The sequence below is a fragment of the Choloepus didactylus genome, chromosome 24, assembly GCF_015220235.1.
Source record: "Choloepus didactylus isolate mChoDid1 chromosome 24, mChoDid1.pri, whole genome shotgun sequence".
NCBI lineage: Eukaryota > Metazoa > Chordata > Mammalia > Pilosa > Megalonychidae > Choloepus > Choloepus didactylus.
Window position 1 is genome coordinate 15,831,562 of NC_051330.1, and position 27,209 is coordinate 15,858,770.

The following is a 27,209-nucleotide window of genomic DNA, read 5'->3' on the forward strand; positions in this document are numbered from 1 at the left end:
AAGACCCACTCAAATTGTGTTGGGCCACACCTTAACTGAAGTAACCTCATCAAAAAGTCCTACTTACAGTGAGTTCACACCCATAGGAATGGATTATATTTAAGAACATGTCTCTCTGGGATACATCCAGCTTCAAACCATCACCATCTCTATGTATTTGCCTATTATGGAAATTTCATATAAACGGAATCATACAATATTTTCTCTTTTGTAAATGGCTTCTTTCACTTAGCATAATGTTTTCAAGGTTCATCCATATCAAAGAATGTATTGCTATCTCATTACTTTTCTTCTTCTGTTTTTCTTTTTTATGATTTGTGCTTTATTTTCATTTTATTTAAGAAATTATTTCCTACCTTACACCATGAAGATATTTTCTTATATTATCTTCACACAGTTTCACAGTTTTGCTTTTTATGTACAGGTCTATAATACAACTGGAAATTATCTTTGTGCATGGTCTGAGGTAGGGATCTAATTTTATCTTTTTGCCAAGAGAATTTTGTCTTTTTCCATATAATCTTCCCAGTTTAGATCATCATTCATCATTGGCTTGAAATGTTATTTGCCATAACCCAAGTCGTCTTACATGTAAGGTTCTGCTTTGAGGCTCTATCCAGTCCCATTCTATTTGACTACCCTGCACTTATAACACAACACTCAGTGTTGGTTACAATAGCTTTATAGTAAGTTATGATATCTAGTAAGGCAAGTCCTCTCTCCTCTTTCTTCAAAATTGTTTTGGCTATTCTTAGCTCTTTACTGCTCCATATGAATCTTAGGATCAGCTTGTCACATTTCACAAAAAGTTCTGTGGTGAATTTTGTTGAAACTGCATTGATGTCAAAGACTAAATTAGGGAGATATATTATGTTTCAACATTGAGTCTTCCATGAATAGAGGCCATCTCTCCACTTATTTAGTTCTTCTCATATACCTTCGCTCCTCTATTCTTTAAACAAGCCTTTATTGAGTTTGTCCTATGTGCCAGGCCCCGTGTGCTGAAGGTGTGTGAACAATGGTGAGTGAGTTTAGAGCTGGCTCCTGCCCTCATGGGCTCACAGTTCACAGCCAGGTACACAGGTACTAATCAGAGAGTCAAATGTATGTGTGCATAAACCCAAACTGAAATGAGTGCTCCAAAGGAAAGGAACACGGCTCCATGAGCACTTGAATCCAACCTCAGCACGATGCATGAGCTGAGATCTGGGAGGTGAGCAGACCTAACTAGGCAAAGAACATCCAAGCAAAAGGACTGGGGCATGCAAACAGCCTGTGGTAGGAGAGGAGCTTGGTAGTATGCACCCGATTCAAATATCCTGTCCATGGTATGAGTTTTCTTGGTATCAGAAGAGGCTCAGGGACCCCAATAGTATCTGGCTTGGGTATCAATTAGTATTAGGTCTGAATGCATGTAGCAACAAGTCCAAAGTAACTGAAACTAAAACAAGGCTTTATTATTTCATATTAAATTTATATATATATTTATTTATATAAAAGAAGTCCTGGGGTAGAAAGTCTAAAGCTTCATTCTTTTTCCTGAGTGAGTAATATTCCATTGTATGTACTCACTTATCCATTCGTCCATTGATGAACATTTGTTTTATTTTCATCTTTTGACTATTATGAATAGTGCTGCTATGAACCTACATGTATATGTATTTATTTGAGTCCCTGTTCCCAATTCTTTGGAGTATATGCTGGGTTATATGGCAGTTCTATGCTAAACTTTTTGAGGAAGCACTGGGTACTTTAAGACATCTGTTTCCTGTGACTTTACACAAAATTATCAGTTTTCTCAGTTATTCATCTTAAAAATAAATAAGTAAAAAGGAGAAGGGAAGAGTGCCCTGCTTGTATTCAGAGTTAGGAAGAGTGGGATGGATGGCTGGGGAACTAATTTTCACTCCACAGTCAATCCCGGGGTGGAGGGTGGGAAACCCCCAAGACAGAGTGAGTCCTCTAGCCTTAAAGAGGACAGACAGAGAGTGCAGTTCCTGGGGTATGTGTTAAGGAAGAACAAGGAGGGGACAGGGCCCACTGGTTTCTGGCTCAGCCTCAAGAAGCAGCTTTGGGGGCTAAAAATTCGGTATGTCCTTGTGGTAACCAGATTTCTCATTCCGAGGCCTCTGTACCCACCAAGAACTTTTTGAGATTGCCAGACACAGAGCGTGTCTCCTGTCCAGTTGGTTTTTAATTGCTCCTAGCACTCAGGTGGCCAAAGTATTTTCTGTGATCTTTTCTTAGTCAACTGTCAGTGAAGAGGAAAGATACATGACTAAAAAGGGGTTTAAACCACTAGAGATATCCTGCAGCTCCAAAAAGCTACTGCTGGCATCCTGGCCTCTGGAGCTGCTGTTTCAGAGTTGCTGGGCTGTCCCCATCAGGGCTTTTGCTCCTTACTTTGCAGCACAGAGGAATAACCACAGGCAGCAGACTGGTCCTCGCTTTTTGTGTTAATAAATGTAATTTTATTGAGATATATTCTTACTCCATATAATCCATCCAAAGTATATAATCAATGGCTCATAGTATATCATATGGCTGTGCATTCATCACCACAATCAATTTTAGAACATTTTCATAACTCAAAATAACATAAAAGAAAAATAATAAAAGAAAATAAGGTAACATTCCAAACATCCCTTACCCCTTATCCGCCCCCCCCCATTACTTATATTTTTTTGTGGTTATTTTATTAGTCATCTGCCCATACACTGGATCCAGGGAGTGTCAGTCACAAGGTTTTCACAATCACATGGTCAATGATAAAAGCTATATAGTTATACAATCATCATCAAGATTCAAGGCTACTGGATTACAGTTCAACGGTTTCCCTTCTAGCTATTCTAATACACTAGAAACTTAAAGGAATATCTATATAATGCATAAGAATAACCTCCAGAATGACCTCTTGACTGTATTTGAAATCTTTTAGCCACTGAAACTTTATTTTGTTTCATTTATTTTCCCCCTTTTGGTCAAGAAGGCTTTCTCAATCCCACAATTCCAGGTCCAGGCTTGTCCCTGGGATTCATGTCCCACATAGGGCAGAGCGTAGTGAGTTTATTTGCAGAGTTGGTTGAGAGAGAGAGGCCACATCTGAGCAACAAAAGAGGTTCTCTGGGGATCACTCTTAGGCATAGTTATAAGTACTCCTCGCTTTGCCTTTGGAGAAATAGGTTTCATAAGGGAAAGCCTCTAGATTGAGTGGCCTTTCCCTTTAATCTCACAGCCTGCATGGCCGGAAAAACCATCTCAAGGCCTCGGTCTTGCAATGTCTTTTACTGCTTTATCCTAATAGCATGGGAATGAATCCTTTTGGAATGAATGAATCAATAGATCAGTCATCATGCCAGTTGCCGTCTTAGAAGTTAGCCTCTAACTGTTGTCCAGGGACCTTGACTATAAGCATTTTGTAAAATTCTGGAACCATTACAACATTCCCCTCTCTGTTTCCACAGAGTGATTTGTGATAAGTTCCAAAGTTACATGGGCCTGTGTACTTATTTGCAGGGGTAATAAGGAAAGGGGAGACAGAGACTGATTTCTCCATTCGGCCCCTAGTCCTACTAATAAGGGAAGGGGCAGGTGCGGGGGCAGCACTAAGGGGAACGGAGGCAGCTGCATCCCTGGGAATGAGACAAGGAAGAAGCACAGAGCCTGAGAGCCACTGGGCCTGAAAGCGACCCAGAGGCTCACAAGAGAAAGACCCCTGCGTGGACCCCAACTGATTTTTTTACATCATTTAGAAGCCCTGATTGAGGAAAGTGGGGTCACATTTAGAAGCTGGCACCATACATGCATGCATGCACACACACACACACACACACACACACATACACAGCTACAGATAATAGGTGAGAGCAAAGACAGGAAAACCATTAAAAAAAAAGACAAAAATGGGCAAAAAGCATAGGAGTTGCAGCTAATTTTGCAAAGGGGCAACTGGCCTATGAAGCATTCAGAGTGTTATAAGGGCATCACTGTACTCAACAGCTTATAATCGGCCTCATGAGGCCTGTGGTGTGGAGCTCAGAGCCAAGGACCAAGACTTAAGTTGTGAGTTCTAAGCCAGCTCCCTCCAAACTGGCAGGCTGTCCCTGCTTTCCACATAACTCCTATTGCACCTCCATTTGCGAATCTAGAAAATGAAGAAATGGAACTAGCTGATCTCTAAAGTCCCTTTTTGTGCTAAACTTCTATGATTTTGATTCATGATGATGATTCATAGTGAGTCAACAAGAAAAAGGTTAAATTGTGTTCTGAATATTCTGCTTAAGAAAACAGACAAGAATGTACTCTATTGTATAAATGTTTCCATCAGTTTTATCAGAATTCAAAAACATGGCTCAGCTGTTGGGAAAATTACTCTTTTAGTAGAGCTTCTCATTACCCCTTCACTTACCCCACCTGCCCCCATGAGCCTGTGATGCTAAATGAGCACCAACTGTACCCGCCTCTGTCGTATTCCTTCTTCAAACCCTTTTCAGCACAAAGAGGATGTGTATTGTGATTTTCGAGGTCAGAAAGTTCCACAGTCTGAAATAACATATTCTATTAGTGTGCTTAATAGCATTTCAAGTCAACATGCCGTAGCTAATTCTAGTTTTATTTTATCCAACAAAACAGAAACTTGGGTGTTTATAATGCAGTTAGCATCTTCCTTCCCAAAACCTCAGTGGTATCCAAATATCAAAGATCTGCAGATAAATCTCTCTTGGTTTGCTAAAGCTGACAAAATGCAATATACCATAAATGGACTAGCTTTTAACAATAGGGATTTATTAGCTTACAAGTTACAATTCTACGACCATGAAAATGTCCAAATTAAGGCATCAACAGGAGGATACCTCCTTCAAGAAGAAAGTCGATCTGGACTTCTCTGTCACATGGCCAGCCACATGGCAATCTCTACTAGTCCTTCTCTCCCAGTTTTCATTGCTTCCAGCTTCTGGCTTCAGTGACTTCTCTGAGCTTCTGTAGGTATGTCCTTGACATTAGGCATAGTTCTCTGGGGCTTTTTCTTTGGTCTTCCCTGAATTTCATCTCTTTGTGTTTTTTCTTATAAAGGTCTCCAGTAGGAGGATTAAAACCCACCTTGAATGAGCTGGGTCACATCTCGATTGAAATAACCTAATCAAAAGGTCCCACCCACAATAGGTCTTCACCCACAGGAATGGATTAACTTAAGAACATACTTTTCTGGGGTTCATAAAGCTTCAAACTACCACAATATCCCTCTTTAAATTATTTTTTAAATTGTAATTATTTCATTCTGACTACAAAATTCTCTTAGATGAAGAAACATTTACTACTATTTTTTTTAAATGTTTACCCCCCCCCAATTAGATAAGAACAACTTCACAATGCCAGCAGATAACTGCTTGCTTATTCTACAGCTGCATAAGTCAAGACAATTGTAGTCAGAGAATTTGTCTTGACTGAGGAAACAGTCCTATCTCTACATGCTCCAATCTACTTATACCTCACTTGCCACAACTTTTCTGGACTCTAGATTTTTCTCGTTTCATACATTTGTTTTTTTTTTTTTTGGTTCTGTCATTCCTTTTTTCTCTTCATTCGAAGATGAACATTCTTACTTAATGGGAAATAATAATTCTCTTAGTGCAAATTTGGCTTTGCAGTTTCCTGCTTTCCTTTAGTCTAGCAACATGCTCAGGCATCCATGCTGACAGTGAGATGATGCTTGGGAACTAGCCAGTTTTCCCTGCCCCAGAGGAACCAAAAAGCCTCCCTCAGTTTTCTCCCAAGTGAATGCAAACACTTACATTTGCATTTACTCATTCAACAAGCATTCATTCAACAAACATTTATCGGAAGCCTATTATTTTCACATAGACTCGTAGAGTGTTGGAGTTGGAAGGAGCTATAAAGATAATCTGGCCTTCATTTTGCAGTGAGGAAGCTGAAGTTCAATGCTTGCTCAAAGCACAGGTTAGGAAATGTGCTAGTGCAGGAGCAAGGCTGGAACCCTGGTGTAAGCAGGTTAGATTGTCTTCTTTTAATGCAGGGCGTAGCTTCAAGAATGAGTCAGGAGAGGGTCTTGGCACACACCGTCCCCTACTGGAACAATCGTTCGTACCCCATCAAATGCCCTCAGAGTTGGTAGCTCCAAAACCAGCACCTTCTCAGCCTTTGCAAATGGATGCAGTTTGCTCTTTTGCATCATGTCGGCAATAAATGCCGAGATACAAGGGCATCTATATTTCTGTACTTTCCTGTAGACTTTGTCTTTCCTCCAGCTCAGGAAGCTAAGACATGCCACAGAACAAGAGGCAGTAAGAGTCAGTTCTTAGCTTTTGATTTTCAAAATAAACCAAGACAACGGTGTGAGAGAAAGAGGCTTGGAATCTCAAAAGCCCGGGGTTTATGACCATAAAGAAAAGACTTTTAAAAATGTGTTCTGTTGTAAGACCTGTATTCTCTCTCTGGACTGGAGTAGAGAGTGTGTCAGAGGGGAGTGACTGCCTGAGGCATCCAGTACTCAAGTCTGGGCTGAGACTGTGTGTGGGGCAGCAGGAGCCACAAGAAAGACGTAGGTAACTAAGGGTAGAAGAACTGAGTTTCAGGCTTCCATCCAGGGCACTCCCAGTTCCCCCAATCTCCAAGACATGGGCTCTGAAAGCAGGGATGCCCATGTGGGGCAGGCCACAGGACTTGGAGCAGACTTGTAGAATTCTCTTGCTCTCCCAAAAGGGCTCAGGAACAGCCAAACGTTTTCGTCAATGACTGACAGTGAGCCCTTTGCTCTGGCCAGAAGGACAGAGTCCCATGGCCCAGAGCACAAACAGCTGGTTGTGACACCAGCTAGGATTTTCTCAAAGTACCTCAGCAGGGGCCCGTGGAGAGAAAGTTCCCCAAAAGACTGTGGGCATGGTGAGCTGGTCTATCTATTTCAGATTGAGAAGCAACACCAAAGGTTCAAGTTTAAAGATATCTAACCAGAAATGTGAACATTCTTGGGGTTTGCAAAGGCAATTTCTTTCCTCTAATTCCAATTCAAGCTTTGCCTGCCTGTCAGCAAAAGGAGGAAAGAACTTGCATAATTTAAAAATATTATAAGAATAGGTTCTCTTTTTACTTAGATGGGGAAAATTAATGAGCACCTCTATCTCCAGAGCAGATGCAAGAAAATGTCAGGGGATGGAAATGACAATGAGTCACTCTGGGATTCTGGGGGATTAGATGTGAACCTGGGCTATGGTCCTGGATCAATGCTGACATTTACACATCTGGAGCATGGTTTTTTCTGTAAAATGAGGAGTGGGGGTCAGATGCTCCTCATGCCATCTGCAAGGGGAGCTTCTTTAGAGTCACTCTCAAAGTGTGATCTCCCAACTAGCAGAAACAGCATCACCTTGTGTGCCAGTTTGAATGTATTATGTCCCCCAGAAAAAGCCATGTTCTTTGAGGCAGCCTTGTGGGGACAGATTTGTTGATTAGATTGTAATTCTTTGATTGAGTGTTTCCATGGAGATGTGACCCACCCAACTGTAGGTGATAACTCTGATTGGAGAATTTCCATGGAGGTGTGGCCCCACCCACCCAGCGTGGGCCTTGATTAGTTTACTAGAGCATTATATAAGCTCAGACAGAGGGAGCGAGCTTGCTACAGCCAAGAGGGACACTTTGAAGAATGCACAGGAGGTGAGAGAAGGGCTGCAGATGAGAGACAGTTTGAAGACGGCCATTGAAAGCAGACTCTTGATCCGGAGAAGCTAAGAGAGGACAAACGCCCCAAGAGCAACATTTTGGAGAATGCCATTTTGAAATGCAACCTGGGAGCAAGCAGACGTCAGCCACGTGACTTCTGAGCTAACAGAGGTTTTCCGGACGCCATTGGCCATCCTCCAGTGAAGGTACCCAATTACTAATGTGTTACCTGGACACATTATGGCCTTAAAACTGTAACTGTGTAGCCAAATAACCCCCCTTTTATAAAAGCCAATCCATTTCTGGTGTTTTGCATTCTGGCAGCATTAGCAAACTGGAATACCTGGTAACTAGTTAAAAATGTAAATTATCAGGCATCACCCCAGACCTATTGAATCAGAGATTCTGAGATGGGGCCCAGCAAAGTGTGTTTTAATAAGCCCTCCAGGAGGGACATGACTCCCAGGGGAATGAATCTCCCTGGCAACATGGGATGTGATTCCCAGGAATGACCTTGGCAGCAAGGGATTGAAAATGCCTACTTGGCCAAAAAGGGGAAAAAAGGAAAGGTAACAAGCTGAGGTCACCATGGCTGAGAGATCCCAAATAGGTTGAGAGGCTATCCTGGAGGTTTCTTTTATGCAAGCTCCAGCTAGACATCCCAAATGGCCATGTATGCCATGCCCTTACCAAAAGTAGTCCCAAATACCTAGGTCCCTACCTGAGATTCTAGAAAATATTCACTCGCTAAGTTTTATCTCTCAGAAACCTAAATCCACCAGAGCGTTCCTATGCCAGACAAATTCTAACCCAGATGCAACAGCCTCTAAGATCAACTATCAGATGCAGCTTTCTTCCCCATACTGTCAACACCCCCTTTTTAATATGAACAACTTAGGGTGCTCACTGCCTAGACACCCCTGAAGAGGAAGAAAGGGATAAAGTGAGAGAAAGGGGTAGAAACAAACAAGATAAGATGAACAAAGGTCTATGAATACTAAAACTTTATATAATTATATATGTATTTTTGGATTCTGGGGTGTTGGAATGGCTGGAAGCAGGTAAATGACATGGCAGAACTGTAGCTTAAAGCATCCTTTGGGATTTGCTCTATAGCTGTTTATCAAATTGTGCCTTGAAGGTCTTCCCTTTCTATATGTACTTTGCATTGCATAATAAGGAAAGAACTGAAACTGTGGAACTGTAACCCATAACAATTTTTGTAATTACGTATATGACTGCTTGTTGAGCTGTAAATCAAGAGATGACACCTTTCTGTATGTATGTCATATTTTACAACAATGGAAATGGCTGAAGCTGTAGAACTGTGACCCATGATATTCTTTGAAATTTGCTCTTTAACTACTAGTGAAATAGTACTTCAAAAGTTATCACGGTTATGTACGTATGTCAAAGTTCACGAAAAAAAAAAAGAAAAAAAAACCCTCCAAGAAATTCCAATATACCCTAAAATTTGAGAAACCCAGCTCTTATATAATTACTAAAAGGGGAGTTGGCAGGATGTATGGAATAGAGTCTCACCATTCTACTTCTGGAAATATGATAAAAAGTGGGTAGCACTCATTCAAAAATCACTAGATGCTAGAAAGAACAGATTAAACACATTAGATTCCATACTAGACTGCACCAAAATAATTAAATTTTCACAAATTATTTATAGTTATGTTGTCTTCTCCATTTATTTTTCTGCAATTAAATGATTTTGACTTGTTTAAACAATTAGAGGTATGGTTGACCAGACATTCCTATCTTATTAAATGTACAATCCCCCGTGCCCCCAAAAAGGCCTTTCATAAATCAATGAAACCATAATAATTAACTTATCAAGATCTCTGTAAATTATTTTCCAAAGCAATTTTACTAAGTTTTTCAGGGGGGAATAACTTGTAAACACAAAACAAATTTATATTTTAAGTATATGGATTATATACTTTGTGCAGTGTTGGAACATTGAACATTATTGTTCTGTTTTGTTTTGTTGTTTCCTAAAAAGCAAATAAAATACCCCTAACAATTTGCAGTTATGTGCATATCTAGTTTGTTTTCTAATACTAAATGCTGTCTAAGGTTCCCAGTCATCTTATTTAGATAGGGAACAAAGAGGAGCACTGTGTTATCAAATGTCAGGCAAAATGTTCTTTTGAATTGCAACCCTTGGAGTGCACTCAAACTGCAAGAATGTCGGAGTCTAAGGTGATCTCACACTCGATGAAAATCAATCACCTCCTACATTCACTACCATTTTATATTTCAATGTAGTGAAAAGCCAAGCTCCATAAGGAATGTTTATTTTTATTTGTTTTGAACTCTAAAAAAATAAGTCTTGCTCAGGGGACACAGCACCTCCATCTCATTCCTTTCAGGTAAAAAAGGAGGCTGTTTCTTGAATTCAGGGATTTAATGGTAAAAGGCACATTTAAAAAGATTTAGAAGATTGAAGTGGTGCCACGGTTGTTGTCTTTTTCAAAGGAAAGGTATTTGAAATCCCAGCTTTGGAAAGCTGCTGAGTTTGTTGTGTGGCAGGTGGGGCAATTCCAGCTGCACACTCCTCTTGAATGTCTTTGGTTTCAGCTAAGCTTACCTCTCTGATTCCTGAGAGTTATCACCAGTGTCCCAGGTAAGCTCTACAGTTCTTTTTCTTATTCATCGGTTTCCCTATTTAATCAACACACATTACGGTTTATCTGCTTAAATTCTGCATTGCTACTCAAGATTGTCTTTTTCTGAGGAACACTACCTGTGAACCTTTCTAAAACTCCTCTGTTTGCATTTATTCTAAGACATCTTCAAGATAGACAGATTCTAAATGAGCACCAAGGTGAAAATCATCTTGACTGCTTTATCAATCGACTACTGATGAACTAATTGGCCTGCATTCCAGGCCCCTGTCTTAGGAAAGGCACTAAATCATTAAACACCAGAATTGCATTCAGCATTGCAACTGAGTTGCACGTCTTGGGGAGGCAACTTTTCTTATCAGGGTCACCAACGACTTCCCTATTGACAAACCCAACCGTCAATTCTCAGTCCTTGCCCTGCTAGACACACAGCCGATCACTCCTCCTCTTTGCTGTTCTTTCTTTCCCTGGCTGCAAGGGCACACATACTCAGTTTGCTGTCTTCCTGCCTCGTTTCTCACTCTTCTTTCCTTTTTCCTTCTCTTCTCCCCAACCTCTTCCTGTGGCAAGGCTCCAGTTTTGGTGCCTCAGACCCCTCCTCTTCTATCCCTACTGTCACTCCCAAGGTAGAGTCTCCACATTCTGCAAATAAAAATAGAAAACTCTCAATTAAATTTGAATTTCAGATAAACAATAAACATTTTTAGCATAAATATTTCCCAAATGTGGCATGGTCCTAAATATCTTCTTGGTTAACAACATTGCATGAAACATTCTTACACTAAAAACTTATTCATTTTTTAATCTGAAATTCAGATTTAACTAGGAGCCCTGTGTTTTATCTGGTCACCCTAAGATGATATCATCCAGTCTCATGGCTTTAAATATCACCTATGTGCTGACTCCTACAAAAACTGTGATCTCCGGACGAGATTCTCTCTCCTGGAACGCCAGAATCCTGCTGCCCAGGCCACACTATCACCTGGATAATTAATAGATGTCTCAACTTCAACCTGTCAAAAAACAACTCTAACCTTATTCCTAAATACTTGCTCTATTTGCTGGTAATTTCATCTTCCCATTTGCTCAGCAGAAAAGCCTCAGAGTCAACCTTAAGTCCTCTCATGCCCACACTGAATTTGCCGGGAAATCTCTTTTTGGTCCCAAATTTAAAATACCGTTTCTCAGCCTCTCCCCTGCTCCCACCACCCCACTCTGCACCACCAGGATCTGCAGCTGCACAACTGCAACCACTTCCTACTCATTTCCCTGCTTCCTGGTGCCCCCATACAGTTTGTTCTCAACATGTCAGCCAGAGTGGTTCTTTTGAAACATTTAATCATGTCATGTCACTCCTCAGCCCAAAGCCCTGCAATGCATGAAAGACAAAGGTCCTTACACTGTCCTGCCAGGTTCCCATGGCCCAGTGCCCTGTGTTCCCCCTGACCTGATCTCCTGCACTCACTCTTCACCCCTCACCCCTGCTGCCTCCTTGGTCCTCCAACAAGCCAGCATGCTCCTGCCCCAGAGCCCTGCCTTGATGTTCCTTCCTCCCAGAAAGCGCTGAACTCAGATGTATATAACTCCTGCACTGCCCCAAACCTTGGCTCACATATCACCCTCTCAGTGAGGCTTACCCTGCTGCCCTAGTCACATTTCAACTCACTCAGGACCCCTGGAACTCCAGACACTCCTTCCCCTACTCTTCATTTTCCCACAAATATCAACGTCTGCTGTAGCCTATAACTTATTTATTATAACTATCATTTATTTTCAAGGTCCTCCCACTAGAAAGCTCCACAACCTTAGCAATCTTTGTTCAGTTCCCTGATGTATCCCAGGCACCCGGAAGTTGACCTGTCTCACAGTAGGTGTAAATATTTGCTGAATGGGTGAATGAATGAATGAATGAATGAGGATTGGGCACACTGAGATGATAGCAGGAAACACATATGTGGTCCAGCTCACGCTCCTTCCAGGGCGTTATTCACTGAGTGAAGTGGAAGGGGATCACTTGTAGAGCTTAAATTACTCTTTGACTCCTTCCCACTTAATCACCCCCTCAGTTCCTCATCTTAAATTCAGGTAGGTTACCTGCATGTGAGAGGAGTTGTCCTATAGCTCCAGGTGGGTGAAGCCCCAGGGAGGAGTGACGCTTTGCCACAAAGCCCCCTCATCACTTTCCAGAGGCAAACCTTCTCCAGACCCATCATTAACTTTATGATCCACAAAGCACTCTCTGTTTTCAGGCTCCACAACTTTATATTCACATCTAAGGGGCTAATGAACCCATGAAAGCCACATGACACCAACAGAATGTGTTGAAATGACTCTGGCTGCAATTGAGGGTAAAAGCTATTTACTTGGTTAACAGCAGTTATTTTCCAGGAGATCTTCAGAATGTCATATTTTGAGGGATGAGATAAGGGAAGAAATTATTGAGGTTGCTTGTAGAGATGATTTCTTCATCCCGACAAAGATAAGATACAAGGCAGCCCTGTTGGTACAAGTTCTTGGGATCCCACCCCCACAGCCTCAGGGCATGCTGCGCTTCCAAAGCGTGTAGTACTGGGCAGGTAGTGTGGTGCCCAAGAGGACAGGCTGTAGAAGCTACCTGACTTGGAGTTGGGTCTGGGTCTACTCCCCTTAGTGAGTTCAAGAAATTCTCCAACTCTCTGAGCCTGTGATGGTTAATTTCATGTATCAACATGGCTAGGAGATTAGCTATTTGGGCAAGTGCTGGCCTACTTGTGTTCCTTTGCTGATATTTCAACAAGGGATTTGCATCTATAATTGGCTGATTGCATCTGGATCAACAGAAGAGATTGTCCTCAGCAATGCAAGGAGTCACTCTCGTCCAATCAGTTGGAGGACTTGAAAGCCAGAACTGAGAATTCCAGAGGTCAGAAGAGGAATTTGGACTCAGCTTCAGCATTGGCTCTTGCTTGGATTTCCAGCTAGTCATCTTCCCATGGGAGATTTAAAGGTTTCAGCATCACCTTTATCAGAGTTTCCATCTTACCCTATGGGATTCAAACTTGCCAGCTCCCATTGTCATGGGAGCCAATTCCTTACAATAAAACTTTTTATAAATAGATGCAGATATAGATTAAGGTATAGTTATAAACTAAGATACAGATTTAATTCACAAATATGAGAAGATTTATATTAAGATAGGTGCTTGTGTGTGTGCGTGTGTGTATGTTTGTATCCTGTTGATTCTATTTCTCTGGCAAATCCTGACTAGTACAAAGCCTCATTCTCTTCTTCTGTTCAATGGGGTTTAGTACGTCAAAGGGTTGTTGTGATGCTCAATTGAAATACATGTCATGTACTTAGCATAGTGCCCTGAATAGGGTTAAGTACAAAATAAATTACAGCTGTTTTCGTTCATTGGGAAGTAAGTGACAGATGCTGACTACTGTTCCAAGAAAGCAATTTAACTTGTAATAAGGTTTGCAAAGAAAGATGAAACTCGTTTCCCTTTTGAGGGTGAGATTTTCCTTTAATGAATGTTACTTAGCATTGTGAATGCTTAGAAGTCAGACTGGAAACTAAATGTGAAGCATCTCTGCCCTGGCCAGATACTTTAGTGTTTCCACAATAATAATGTAGGAACAGCTGTCACCTTAAAGCAGATCTCTGGACAATGGACTTTTTACTCCAAGTCATGTGGATGCAAGACACAATCTTTTCTCAGAATCATACTGGGTTATGTTCTTGGTTCTCTGGGCAATGTTTATCAAGCCCATCTTCAAAGGGATAGTATTTAGTAGTAGAAGCATGATAAAATGCATTATTTCTTTGTTACAAAGAATAATAAACTATAAGATATGATACATCCTTGAATAAAAGAAGAAGAAACACTTGGAAAAACAGAATAATTACAAAGAATCTCTAAAATGCAAACAATTATTATAGTTTATGTTGATCATATTGGGTCATGCTTACCTGTGATAATCTTTCAGAAGCCCTTTTCATAAACCAAAGCTATAATCAGTTCCATTCCTGGGTACCCTGAACAACAGAGAAATTTACTTGAAATTAGAATCTACCCTGGGGCTGGGAAAGACTAAAATCTGTTGTTTTGGAGAGGGGAGCTGGGGTTCTCTCTTGGATAATAGAGAAATTGGGCTGAGTAGTTTTTCATTTTAACTTTTTTATTAGAACAGCATGCATATAGAAAAGGGCACAAATCTTACATGTGTACATCTCAATGAATTTCCCAATGTAATGACAAACCAAAAAGAGAAATAAAATATTACCGTTATCCCAGAAACCACTTCTTACCCTCTCCCACTCACTATTCCTCCCTCATCTCCAAAGACAAACACTATCCTAACTTGTAAGACAGACTAGTTTCTTGTTTTAAACTTAGCAATAGAATCATAGAATACGCATTCTTTGGTGTCTGGTTTCTTTGGGCAGGAATTATATTTGTGAGATCCACATGTTTCATTTAGCTGAATTTCACTCATTTCCGTCGTCAAATACTATTTTGTTGCATAAATATACCATGATATTTTTATTCATTCTGTTGTGGATGAACATTAGGCTGTTTTCAACTAGTCTAGTTTGCTAATGCTGCTGGAATGCAAAATACCAGAAATGGATTGGCTTTTATAAAGGGAGTTTATCTGGTTACATGGTTACAGTCTTAAGGCCATAAAGGATCCAAGGTAAGGCATCTACAACCGGGTACCTTCACTGGAGGATGGCCAATGGCATCCGGAAAACTCTTGCTAGCTGGGAAGGCAAGTGGCTGGTGCCTGCTCCAATTCTGGTTTCAAAATGGCTTTCTCCCAGGGCGTTCCTCTCTAGACCACAGCTCCCTCCTCAAAATAGCACTCTCGGTTGCTCTCGGGGTATCCTCTCTTAGCTGCTCTGGGGCAAGAGTCTGCTTTCAACGGCCATCTTCAAACTGTTTCTCATCTGCAGCTACTCTCTCAGCTTCTGTGCATTCTTCAAAGTGTCCCTCTTGGCTGTGGCAAGCTCGCTCCTTCTATCTGAGCTTATATAATGCTCCAGTCAACCAACTAAGGCCCACGCTGAATGGGTGGGGTCACACCTCCAAGGAAATTATCCAATGAAAGATCTCACCCACAGCTGAATGATCACATCTCCATGGAAACATCCAACCAAAAATCTCCAACCCAATCAACACCAATACATTTCCTGCCCACACAAGACTGCATCAAAGATAATGGTGTTTTGGGAGACACAATACATCCAAACCAGCACATCAACTATCCGCCATTGTACAGAATACTGCTATGAAGATTATTGTACATGTTTTGCTGCCCATGTGCATGCATTTCTACTGGGTATATCCCAAAGTGTGCAATGGCTGGATCAGAGGGTTTGCATATTGTCTCACTTTTCCAGGCTGCTATGACAAATACCACACAATGGGTTGGCTTAAGCAACGGGAACTTATTGGCTCATGGTTTTGAGGCGGGAGATGTCTGCAATTGAAGCATCAGCAAGGTGATGCTTTCTTCCCCGAGTCCATTGCATTCTTTTGCTGGCTGTCAGAGGTCCTTGGCTTGCGTATATCCCTGCTACACATCACATGTAGATGTTCCTTCTTTCTCTTCCAGGCTCCACTGACTTCTAGCTTCTGACTCCTTCTTGTGGCTTTCTCTCACTATGTCTGAATTTGTTCTGCCTATAAAGACTCCAGTCATCCAGATTAAGACTCAACTCATTCAGTTGGGCCTCACTTTAACTAAAAATAACATCTTCAAGGAATCCTCATTTTCTAACTGCTATTGGCATATGTTTTGATTATCTAATGCTATGTATCAAACCATCTCAGATTTTCATTATGCACGTGGCTTCTGTGGGTCAGCAATTTAGACAAGGCACAGCAAGAATGGCTCCTCTCTGCTTGTGTTTCCTGTGTGGCAAAAGGCCCTGCTCCGCCACCTCCTCCAGGTCTGCCTTCGGGTTACTGGAGAATTTCCCACCTCCCTGGGCCACCCAGATCCTTTAGGGAATGATGTCTGACTGGCATTCCTGTGTCCTGACCTTCAGCTTTACCTTGGAGGAAGGTGCAGGTCCTGCAGACCAGCGTTCCTTGCCTGGGACTCATGTGGTTGGGTAGGGGAGGTTTCAGGCTCCCTCATTACCTTCCTCAGTGCTACATCCCTGAGTCCTGGAGGCAGAGCAGAAGAGAATCTTAGCTCCCTCTTGGGAAAAGGCCATCCCCAAACCACTAGGGAATTGATCTCCACAGCCAGAATTCTAACCCAAATCTGCTATATCAAAAGCCCACACTTTCTCTATGTCACCACACTCAAGACAATGGGAGAGTTATTTCATAAGTGGCATGAGCATGGTAGGCTGGAAATCTGGTAATCATTTTGAAAACCTAATCCCATATTAAAAAAAAAAACTCAAAATTAAGGAAGGATAGTGTGCCAGTTTGAATGTATTATGTCCTCCAGAAAAAGCCATATTCTTTGATGCAGTCTTGTGGGGCAGACATTTTGGTGCTGACTAGATTTGCATGGAAATGCACCCCACCCAACTGTAGGTGATAACTCTGATAAGATATTTCCATGGAGGCTTGGTCCCTACCATTCAGGGTGGGCCTTGATCATTGGAGCCATATAAATGAGCTGATGGGCAGAGGGAACTCAGTGCAGCTGAGAGTGAACATTTGAAGAGGAGCTACAGCCAAGAGAGACACTTTGAAGAAAGCACAGGAGCTGCAGATGAGAGACATTTTGAAGACAGCCATTGAAAGCAGACTCTTGCTTCAGAGAAGCTGAAAGAGGACAAATACCCCAAGTACAATTAAGAGTGACAATTTTGAGGAACTGCAGCCTAGAGAGGAACGTCCTGGGAGAAAGCCGTTTCGAAACTAGAACTCTGGATCAGATGCCAGCCACATGTCTTCCCAGCTAACAGAGGTTTTCCGGACACCATTGGCCATCCTCCAGTGAAGGTACCTGATTGCTGATGTGTTACCTTGGACACTTTATGGCCTTAAGACTGTAACTGTGTAACCAAATAAACCCCCTTTTATAAAAGCCAATCCATCTCTGGTGTTTTGCATTCCGGCAGCATTAGCAAACTAGAACAGATAGGAAAACAGGTGGAAAATAGAATTGAGTAACAAGTATTTGATGACCTTTTTGTAAATTTGAAGCAGTTGAAATCAAAGAAGAAACAGATTGACAAATTAAGTTAACCTTTAATTTAGTGAAGAAGGTCTACACTTGTGGGTACTGAACAAAGAGGTCAGCTCCAGCTATCCTTGGCCCTCCCTCCTGGAGAGTCACATCAGCCATATGCACCCAAAGTCAGACCTCCAGGTGGAGCTTCCCCTGGTGAACCATCTGAAAAGAAGTCAGCAGAGCCAGGGACACTCCAGCTACCTCCAGTGTCTTGGCTGTCTCTTCCACCAAAAGACACAGTCCCTTTTCCAGTGTGCCCAATGGAGCTTTGCCACAGACTCAGGGCTCAAGCTTCAGAGCCACACATCTCTCAGCACCAGTGGACAACTCCAAGCCCAGTGTCTTCTCTAGAGCGTGTGCTTCCTCAGCTGCCACCTCTTCATCATCCACAAGGTGAGAAACCAGGAGGAGCTGTGGAAGCAGCAGAGCCAGAGGACAGGGTAGTAGGTAGGAGGTGTCCATGGAGACACAGGAATAAACTGGAAGATGTGAGACTTTGCTGGCCAACCAGAAGCAAGGAGCCCACTAGGACCCTCAGGAAGCAGATGTCCATGGAGCTCAGAGCCAACCCCAGACCTCTCAGACCAGGATGACCATGCCCTGTCCCTTCAGGTGTGACAAGGCTGTGGCCTCCTCCACCCACCTGTCATGTGGACAGTGGGAAATAAAAGGCTCTGCCCCGGTGTGAGTGTGAAGAATAAATGTCCATGTAAATAATAAACCTCAAAAACACATAGTCAGTGAACAAGAACAGGTTTCTCACAAGAGTAAATGGAAACCACAAACAAATACTTTGAAAGATCAGGAACTTTTTTAATAACATTTTTAAAATGTCAAGGAATGATTGTGAAGTGATGGGAGCAGGGAATTGTGTAAGACATTAATGAGTCACACAACTTCTCTGCTTCTAGGACTTCATCTTAAGAAGTCATCCAAAGGGAGACAAATGTGTTTTCAGTAATGGTGGTGAAAATTATAGTCTTCTGAGTTAGGCAGGCCCAAGTTGAAATCCTGCCTCTGATATTTATCAGCTATGTATCCTTAAGGAAGTGATTTAACACAGGCAAGCTTCAGGCTCCTCATTTATAAAATGTAAAAACATAATACCTGACACAAAGTACTTAGTGTTCAATAAGTGGAAGCAAGCTAAAACTGGGAGGTGATTCACAGTAAAGGAAAAATCCAATCAGAGGACAATTATGAAAATTATTGTATATGAAATAGGTAGAATATTGGGAAATCATTAAAAAGATAATTATGAAAAGTCTGATAAGAAAATAATGTTTGGAATATGGTAAGTAAAATATGGAAGGTTTCTACATTCACTATGATCATAGCTGAGTAAAATATGCATGCATGTGAACAAAGACTGGACAAGAACATGATAAATGAAAATAAGGAGGTGATTTAATGGAGAGTTATAGCTTTTCCTTATATGTTTTTATAGTATATGAAAACCAGAAGGTTTAAAAGGGTGCCTGAAAGGAAACTTCTCTGAGTTATAGGAGTTGAAACTGAGAGTCCTAACTGCCCATAGCAAATGGTGAAATAGTGATAATGTACATTCATTCATTCCCTTAATATGTCTTGAGAACTGTTATGTGCCAGGCACTGTACTGGGGACACAAAGACTGAAAACAAAGATGCTGTACTCACAAGGTAGCAGAGAAAAAGCATATGACAGTAATCAATTAGATTGCATTGTGGAAAATGCACGTATTGAGGTAAGGACAAGCCCACTCTTCCTTTATAAAGGCTTGGGGCACTTCCTGGAGGAGATGGTAACACGGTCTTGAAAGGCAGGGAGAGGTTAACCTGCTGATGAGGGGTGTTCTGGTTTGCTAAAGCTGCTGGAACGCAATGTACCTGAAATGGGTTAGCTTTTTCAAAGGGGATTTATTAAGTTACAAGTTGCAATTCTAAGGCTCTGAAAATGTCCAAATTAAGGCATCAAGAAGAAGACACCTTCTCTGAGGAAAGGTTGCTGGCATCTGAGGTTCCTCTGTCACATGGGAAGGCACATGGCGATGTCTGCTAGTCCTTCTGTCCTGGACCCGGGTTTCAAAATGGCTCTCTCGGTTTCTATGGGTCCTTCCTGCTTCTCCTGGAGCATTTTCTTTCTCAGCTCTGTCTCTTTCCATGAGCCCTCTTAAGGGACTCTGGTAAAGGATTAAGACCCACCTTGAATTGGGTGGGTCACACCTCCATGGAAACAACCTAATCCAAAGCTTCTGCCCACAATAGTTTTACACCCACAGACATGGATTAAAAGAACATGGCCTTTTTTGGAGTACATAACAGCTCCAAACCAGCACAACTGGTCAGGGAAGTATGGCCATCAGGAAAGTGTGGAAAGAGACAAAACATAAGACTGGACAGATAAGTAGGGTCAGATCATAAAGGGTCTTGGATATTCTTCATCCTAAGGCATTTGAGTTTAATACTGACATACAAAGTTGAAGAAGAGGTGTTTTGGTTAATTATCAAGAGAAAAATGATGAAGTTCTGGAGTGAGATGGTGGCAGTGACAATAAGAGGGGAGGACTGTTCATAAACTAAGAAGAAAATTGACAGATGTTTTGGGGAAAAAGAGAGGGAGAGGAAGGGGGAAAAATCAAAGATGACATTGGAGTTACCATTCACCAAAACAGGGACCCAGAAACTTGTGAGATAGGGACTCCAGAGCATTGGCAAATTTGGGGCCAAAAGATCAGTTTTTGGATGTGTTGAGTTTGAGATGCCTTTAGTATATCTAAATGGAGACATGCAACGGGTTATTGGATAAATAGTTCCGAGGTTTAAGAGATAGATTCTAATTGGAAATACAGATCTAAGAGTCATCTGTATTTTATTGGGGAGGGAGGAGAAAAGAATTGATCACTTTTTGAGATTCTACACTATTTCAGATGCCCCATATATAAGTCTCATTTAAATGTCAAACCACCCTATGAATTTTATGAATGAGGAAACTAAGGCTCTGAAAAGTTATGTAAGGCATTAGGACTTTGTTGCAAATAACAAAAAACAGCTTGAGTTACTTCAAGGAAAACAGGGAAATTTACTGTATGCGTCCAGGGAACTCTACATTTACTCCTGGCACCCAAGAGCAGAGGTGAGACGGAAGCAGTATGCTCTCATTTGTGTTTTGCAAAGCTGACATGGGCTTCCGGGTGAGGAATGGGCTAGAAGGAGGTCAAGATCAGAATCAAGGGGATCAGTGGAGATCCAATTGCTTTTTGCCACTTCTCTTGCAAATCAGTCATGAAGCTAAGATTCATGAGCAGACTTGTCTTTGGTTTAGAACCAAGATAAAATGAGTGATCATGGAGAAAAGCTATCCTATGTCTTGGCCGATTTTGGTCTCATGGTTGCTAACCTCCAAGGCTAATTCTCTTTGGGTATAACTGGTTCTCCGTGTATAAACTCAAAATGTGTGGAGTATAGATGGACTTTTAATAACTACATTTACTAGAATGATCATGAGTCTAAGTGGAAACTCTCTTTTTAACATTTTCATGCCAATAGATTTTTTCAGACTTGTCTTTTAATCTGAAAGCCAAGGAAATATAGTAGAAAAAATTTTCAGGTAGGAATCATTAAAAACCTGGGTCCTTGTTTCAGCTCTGTTTTCTTGTTATTTGTATAATCTTGGACAGCAGACTAACTTCCTCTTTCGTTAAATGAGGGATTTGGACTAAGACTATTACATCTCAAAGCTTAAAGCGGGTAAGAATCTCTTGGGGATGCTGTTCCAGTGCAGTTTCTGGTTCACTAAGCCTGGGGCAGGACCTGAGATTCTACATTTCTAACAGACTCACTGCTAGTCCAGGAGTCACGCTTTAATGCGATGTCTCTCTGTATTGTTAATTTTATATGTTAAGCTGGCTGGGTTAAGGTGTCCAGTTGTTTGGTCAAGCTCTGGCCTTGCTGTCACTGTGGAGGTGTTCTGTAGATGGGACTAGCATCTACAGTCAGTTGACCTTAAATAAAGGAGATGAGCCTCTGAGATGTGGGTGGGCCTCATCCCATCAGCTGGACATCTTAACTCCAAGACCTGAGGGTTCCAAAGGTCAGGAGGAAGTTTGCCTCAAGACTACACCCTCCTCTGTTCTATCTGCAGGATAGAAGGAAAACATGACTCTTCTGTGAACCTGCAACAGCTCAAATTTTAAATATAAATAATTAAAAACAAAACAAAACAAGCAAACAAACAGGTTACTCCCTTCTCTACTTCCTGAGTCCTCAGACTAAGAAATTCAGACTCAAGAATCCAATATCGGAATTTCCAACCTCCTCCCTACCCTACAAATTTGGACTTGCCAGCCCCCACAATTGCCTGAGCCAAATATTATAACAAATCTCTTCACATATATCTTGTTGGTTCTAATATCTCTGGGGAGCCGTAACTGGTACACCCTCTAAAGTGCCATTATGCTATAAGATTAGATGTCAGATAAAGAAAGAAAAATATGTCAACAAGTGATAACATTAAATGTTTGTTTTACAAAATGAAAATAGCTTTATTTTTCTGTTTTGTAAGAGTAATGCATGCTTATCAAAAGAAAAGATCACATTTATCAAAAGAAAAAGAAATCCAACAAAAATTGTAATGATGGTGAAAAACATCCAGAGCCTCAATACCTCTCAATGCAATTCATTGCCTTTTCATTTGGTTATGAAGAATACAAGTGCTAAGCTTCAGTATTCATATTGTATTCCTTTTTTGAAATCAGGACATGGAGCTGGAATCCTTTCCAATGGGCTGTCAATCAGTTGGACATTACTGGATTTGAATGTGGTTCCTTCCAATGTGGTGGACTTGCTCCTGGATTGTATGATTTCCAGTTGCTTACTGCTTGAATGCAGGAGGAGGGAATGGGGGGCTTTGTATGGTCACCCCCAGCCAGGCTGAACTGACCTGTAGGAGTCTGAAAGAGACAGGTGCTAAAGGAACACTGAGAGCAATTTAAAGAGTCTGAAAACACAATTCAGTTAAGTTACATTGAGAGCTGATCAACAGAGGGTTCTGAAAATACATGACTCCTTCAGGAATGACTTATGTCATAATCATTGTGATCAAGGAGGAAATTTTGTCTAGATCCTCTGTACTTTCCTCAATGGTAGAAAATGTTAAAGCTATTGGAGTGCACTTAAAATGATTGCACTGAAATTATATGGCCTCTTGCTGGCCGTTCAAATCGTATATATGACACTTTTTAAGGCTAGATTGGAATCTGGTGAAATATCCAACTATTAAATATAAGATTATACATTCCAAATATAAAATTAACATTTTTATTATTATTTCAACTTATTTCCGTGTCTTTCCCAAGCAGCCGCAATTCCTAATTTAGCAAATAGTGAGGTAATTATAATTGCAAATCTATGCTATCTTTGTATTTTGTCGCTTGAGGAAATTTTCAAACTGTGTTTATAGACTTATGTGGGTATCTATAGCCACGTTCAAAACATAAGGCCAATGGAAATAAAGCAAAAATATTGCTAATTTATAGCTAACAATGTATTAACAATATGTGGACTGTTTGAAATAGTGCTATTAATAACAACTACCTGGCTTAAAGGTCAAATACATAGTATAAAAGTTAGCATTTCAGATAAATGATACTCAATGTTTTCTGCACCAAAACTTGGGTTAAAAAACTTTTCTCCACCAATAAGGATTCTGAATATAGGTCTGACTTATGTCATAATCATTATTGATTGTTCTTTGCTTCTGTCCTAATTTGCCCTATAATATTATGCTTTTGGAAACCTCTAGTCTTTTTTTTATTATAATCTTTTTCATTATTATAAAAGCCATACATGTTCATTGTAGAAAAATTTTCAAACTGCAATAAAATATAAAGAAGCAAGTAAAAACGTCCTTGATTTCATTATTCAGGAATAATAATTGTTAACTGTTTAGTGACCTTTTTACCCAAAATATAGCTGCATAATTATAAAATGGGAATCAAATTTTACAGTTTCATTTTCTTTTAGCTAAACAATGTATCATGTATATTTGCCCATGTATTACAAAAATATGGCTTTTAATTTTCACAGAATGTTCCATTACATGAATATCCCACAATTTACCTAACTAGCTTGCTACTTCAGACATTTAGTTTGTTTCCAGTCTTTAATATTATAAAATACTTTAATGAATATACATGTACATAAATCTTTGAGTTTATCTCTGCTTATGTCCTTGGTATAAATTCTCGTGAATTGAATTATTGGATCAAAGAGTATAAATATTTCAAAGGCTCATGTTACACCTTGTTTAATTGAATTACAGAAAGATTGCACCAATTTACAGTCACCAGTAAGCCAGAAACATGCTCATTTCATAGCATCAATCCTTACGATGTGCACGACATTTTTGAATGCTTGACAATTTGATTGGCAAAGAAACAATATCTCTTCCTTTGAACTTGTATTTTTATGTTTCCTAATGAGGTTGCATCTTGTTTATTGGCTATTTATGTGTTCTTTCTGGAGCTACCTGTTTCAGCTTTGTATCTCCTTTTAAAAATTGTTTCTTTGCTCTTCAACTATCAGCATTTATTTCTTACAATCCCATTGTTGAGTACAGTATCCATTCCCACCCCTTTACAGTTTGTTCTGAGCTAAGAAACTATGTAGTCAGAAGGCATAACTCCTCCACTTCTCTTTTCTCGGTCTCTGGACCAGGTCTGAACCTTGTACAGACTTCAATTATCGGCTCCGTTACATTGTATCTTAATTGTTTACCGGTCCCTTTTCCTTCTAAGACTTTGAGCAGCTAAGGGCAATGTCCATATCTTTTTCCTGTATTTGAATCCTCAGCAACTAGCACAGATACTCAATAAATATTTGTTGAGCTAAATTGTTAGAATTTTGTCTAAAATAAGGATAGGTTTTAAATGGGGTGCCAAATAATCCACAGGATTTAATCAATAAATGTTGTACTATCCATTTAAAACTTTCAGAACCAGTAATTTCTTTTCTTCCATATTTCTCAGCTATACTTCTGGGAGAATTGAGACTATAAGCAATATCATCTAGATAGGCAGATTGTTGCTGCAGCAATAACAAGCAGAATAACAATTGTAAGCATAATAAAGGGATAAAGACATATGAAGACTTGCCGGCATAATAAAGGGATAAAGACATATGAAGACTTGCCGGCGCCTAACTTTTATTTCGTATTGTTTCCATTGAAGTCATTGGCTATACTTGTAATAAATACAGCACAGATTTGTGCAATTTGAAGATTGTGAAAAAAATTCCCACTCACAATTCAAATATGAAAACAGTCAGTCTAACTCTATTTGAGAAGTATTTTGGAAAAAAACCCTTGAAAGTTTCCATGGAACCTTGAAAAAATGAATTTTGAAACATAATTAGAAAAGTTATGAGTGAGAACTTTTTAAAAAATGCATTGGCTGCAAGAAACTTTTTCCAAATATCTTTTATATGCATTACTATAGGGTCTAATTAATTTTACATAGATATTAAAATAAGCCATTTTTAACCTCATCTCCTTCCTTGCTTTACCCTCCTTTCTCTCCCATCACAGACTATCAAAACACCACACATCCTCAGGAGCTAGTCTACACCCTGCTTTCTGAATTATGAGTGCCTTTTCCCCCTATCCTAACCCAAAGCACTCTTTCCTCCTCTCTCATCTCATGACACGCTGTTTTTAGCACTTTGGTAACTCTTAGTAATTCTGCAAAGTGTTAGAATTATTTGTGAGCACATTTTAATTTTTCTCCCATCAGTTGTAAACCTCTAGGAGACAGAGGTGAACACGGGAGTCATATGTAACCACACAAATATTATTTGTGAAGATGTCTATAATAGTAAACATTTGAAGGAATACAATGTAACTATTTGAAGATAAAATAACTTTCTAGGAAGGTTACCAACCAGGCATCTCTGTAGTTTGTGGCTCACCCCCTTTCAAAGTTGTGATGACAGTGTTTATTCCATTATTAAGGTTTTGCCCCAATCTCTCTCACACACCACGTGTGAATGCCACGTGTGTGTGCAGCCCTCACGACCTTGGTGCCCCTGTTTGGAGGCAAAAAACGCATCGACCTCCAAGCTCCTTTCGTCCTGTTTCTTAACATCTCCGATTTCTTGAGTTTTAAGTATTTTGTAGACGATGCTTTGGGGCTCTTCTGAATGAAATGCAATCTCCTTCCAGCCCAGCATGCCACGCGAGAGGTTGGGGGGTGGGGAATGTCAGAGTGTGGATATTTTCTAAAAACAAATCGATCGGACACCTGCTGAATTAAATATGAGCCAATGCAGGACGCGCCCCAGATCAGAGCACAAACGGGGCTGGAGCCTGTGGGCGCTAAGGGTGCAGGAGATGCAATGGGATTTGGAGGAAGGACGCAGAGAAAGAAAGGCCGTGGAGGGGGCTTTGTTTTCCATTCCGGCAGGTTCCGGAGCAGTGATTCCCTACGTGAAATCAACTAATTGGAAGGGGAAGGGAGTGACTCATGTTACACCAGCTCCCATCCTCCCTCCCCGGAGCTGCTAAATTGCAGCTTTAAAAGGAAGTGACATGGGGTGGGGAGAGACGTCAGCTGAGGACCACTTTTTTTTTTTCCTCTCTCTCCGAAGGGTCCTCCCCATGGGTGGAGTCTGCGTTTTCCTTCCAGTGCTGGCCGACTTGCAGCGCCTATAAACTAGTGGCAATCTCTGAGCCCCAGTCTGCTCCCTTTCAGTTTCCGATTTCGTAGTACCTGTGTCAAGGCTGCCAGACACGAGGTATGTGCCCTTCCTGCTTTTTCCAGACGACTTCGCCTCTGGGTGTGGCTGATGCGTGGCTGCCTCTTGCCATCACTGTTATTCTCTCTCGGGCGCGATTGCTCATTGCAGCCTCTGGAAGGGGAGGGTCCAGGAAGGAGGAAGAGGGGAAGGCGGAGTGGGTGAGGGCGGCGGGCGGTGGAGACGTGCAGCCCCGACGCCTGCAAGGCAGAGGGAGCTTGGCTGGCTCCGAAGGACGGTTCCTTTGTGCCCGGGGGACCAGCCTTCCTTTCCAGCTGTGCTTCACTGACCCCCGCTCCCCTCGGGCTAAAGCCTTTTCTCTGCAAGAGATGAAGCGAGGACAATGTTCCTGTGACATAGTGGTGTCTTTTGTGTCATGCAACATGCGCTTCCGTCTCTGGTGTTTCTATGGCAACCACGAAAATACTACACAAATGCAGCCCGGTGTGCATGGATTTATTTGCATTTCGTTGGCAGTTAGGTGCTTTCTGCGCTGGTGCTTGCTTGGGGTTGCAAACAGCTAAGCAGGGCTCTGTGGCCACCCCCTCCTCACTTTCATTTTGGTTTTTCCCTGTCACAGCAGGGCTGGGGGAGGGGAGTTGTCAAGGCGACAGGCATTTGTAATCACCTTTTTATTTACTTAGTTTTCTTCCTATACATTTCTCCATCATATCTAGGAATTAACACAGGAATACTTTGATGTTTATCTAAGTTTTCAGTTTCTGGATGTTTTAGAAAACTGAAACGCTTCTCAAGATGTGATGTTAAGGTTGTGATGAAACTAAGAGGGAAAGAGCACTTCTTTATAGGAGGTGAGAGCCTTGAAATAAAGTTTTCCAGGTTTTTTGAGAATTAACATTGATCACTAGCTTATTGTCTGCCCAGGTTGGCCTAAAAGTCCAGTTATATAGAAAATGGGTCTTTGCTCTCGTCTGAACTTATT

The 27,209-nt window shown here is 41.1% G+C and overlaps 1 protein-coding gene across 2 annotated transcripts in view; it reads left to right on the forward strand.

The window, feature by feature from the left end:
* The window catches only part of PRKN (parkin RBR E3 ubiquitin protein ligase), a 1,621,201-nt gene that overhangs the window by 1,535,431 nt on the left and 58,561 nt on the right, over positions 1–27,209 (forward strand). For both annotated transcript variants that reach the window (XM_037817593.1, XM_037817592.1), the window contains exon 12: positions 26,120–26,266. In XM_037817593.1, the coding sequence (XP_037673521.1) occupies positions 26,120–26,238 (119 nt within the window). In that variant the 3' untranslated portion in view covers positions 26,239–26,266. The remainder of the gene's footprint in view (positions 1–26,119; positions 26,267–27,209) is intronic.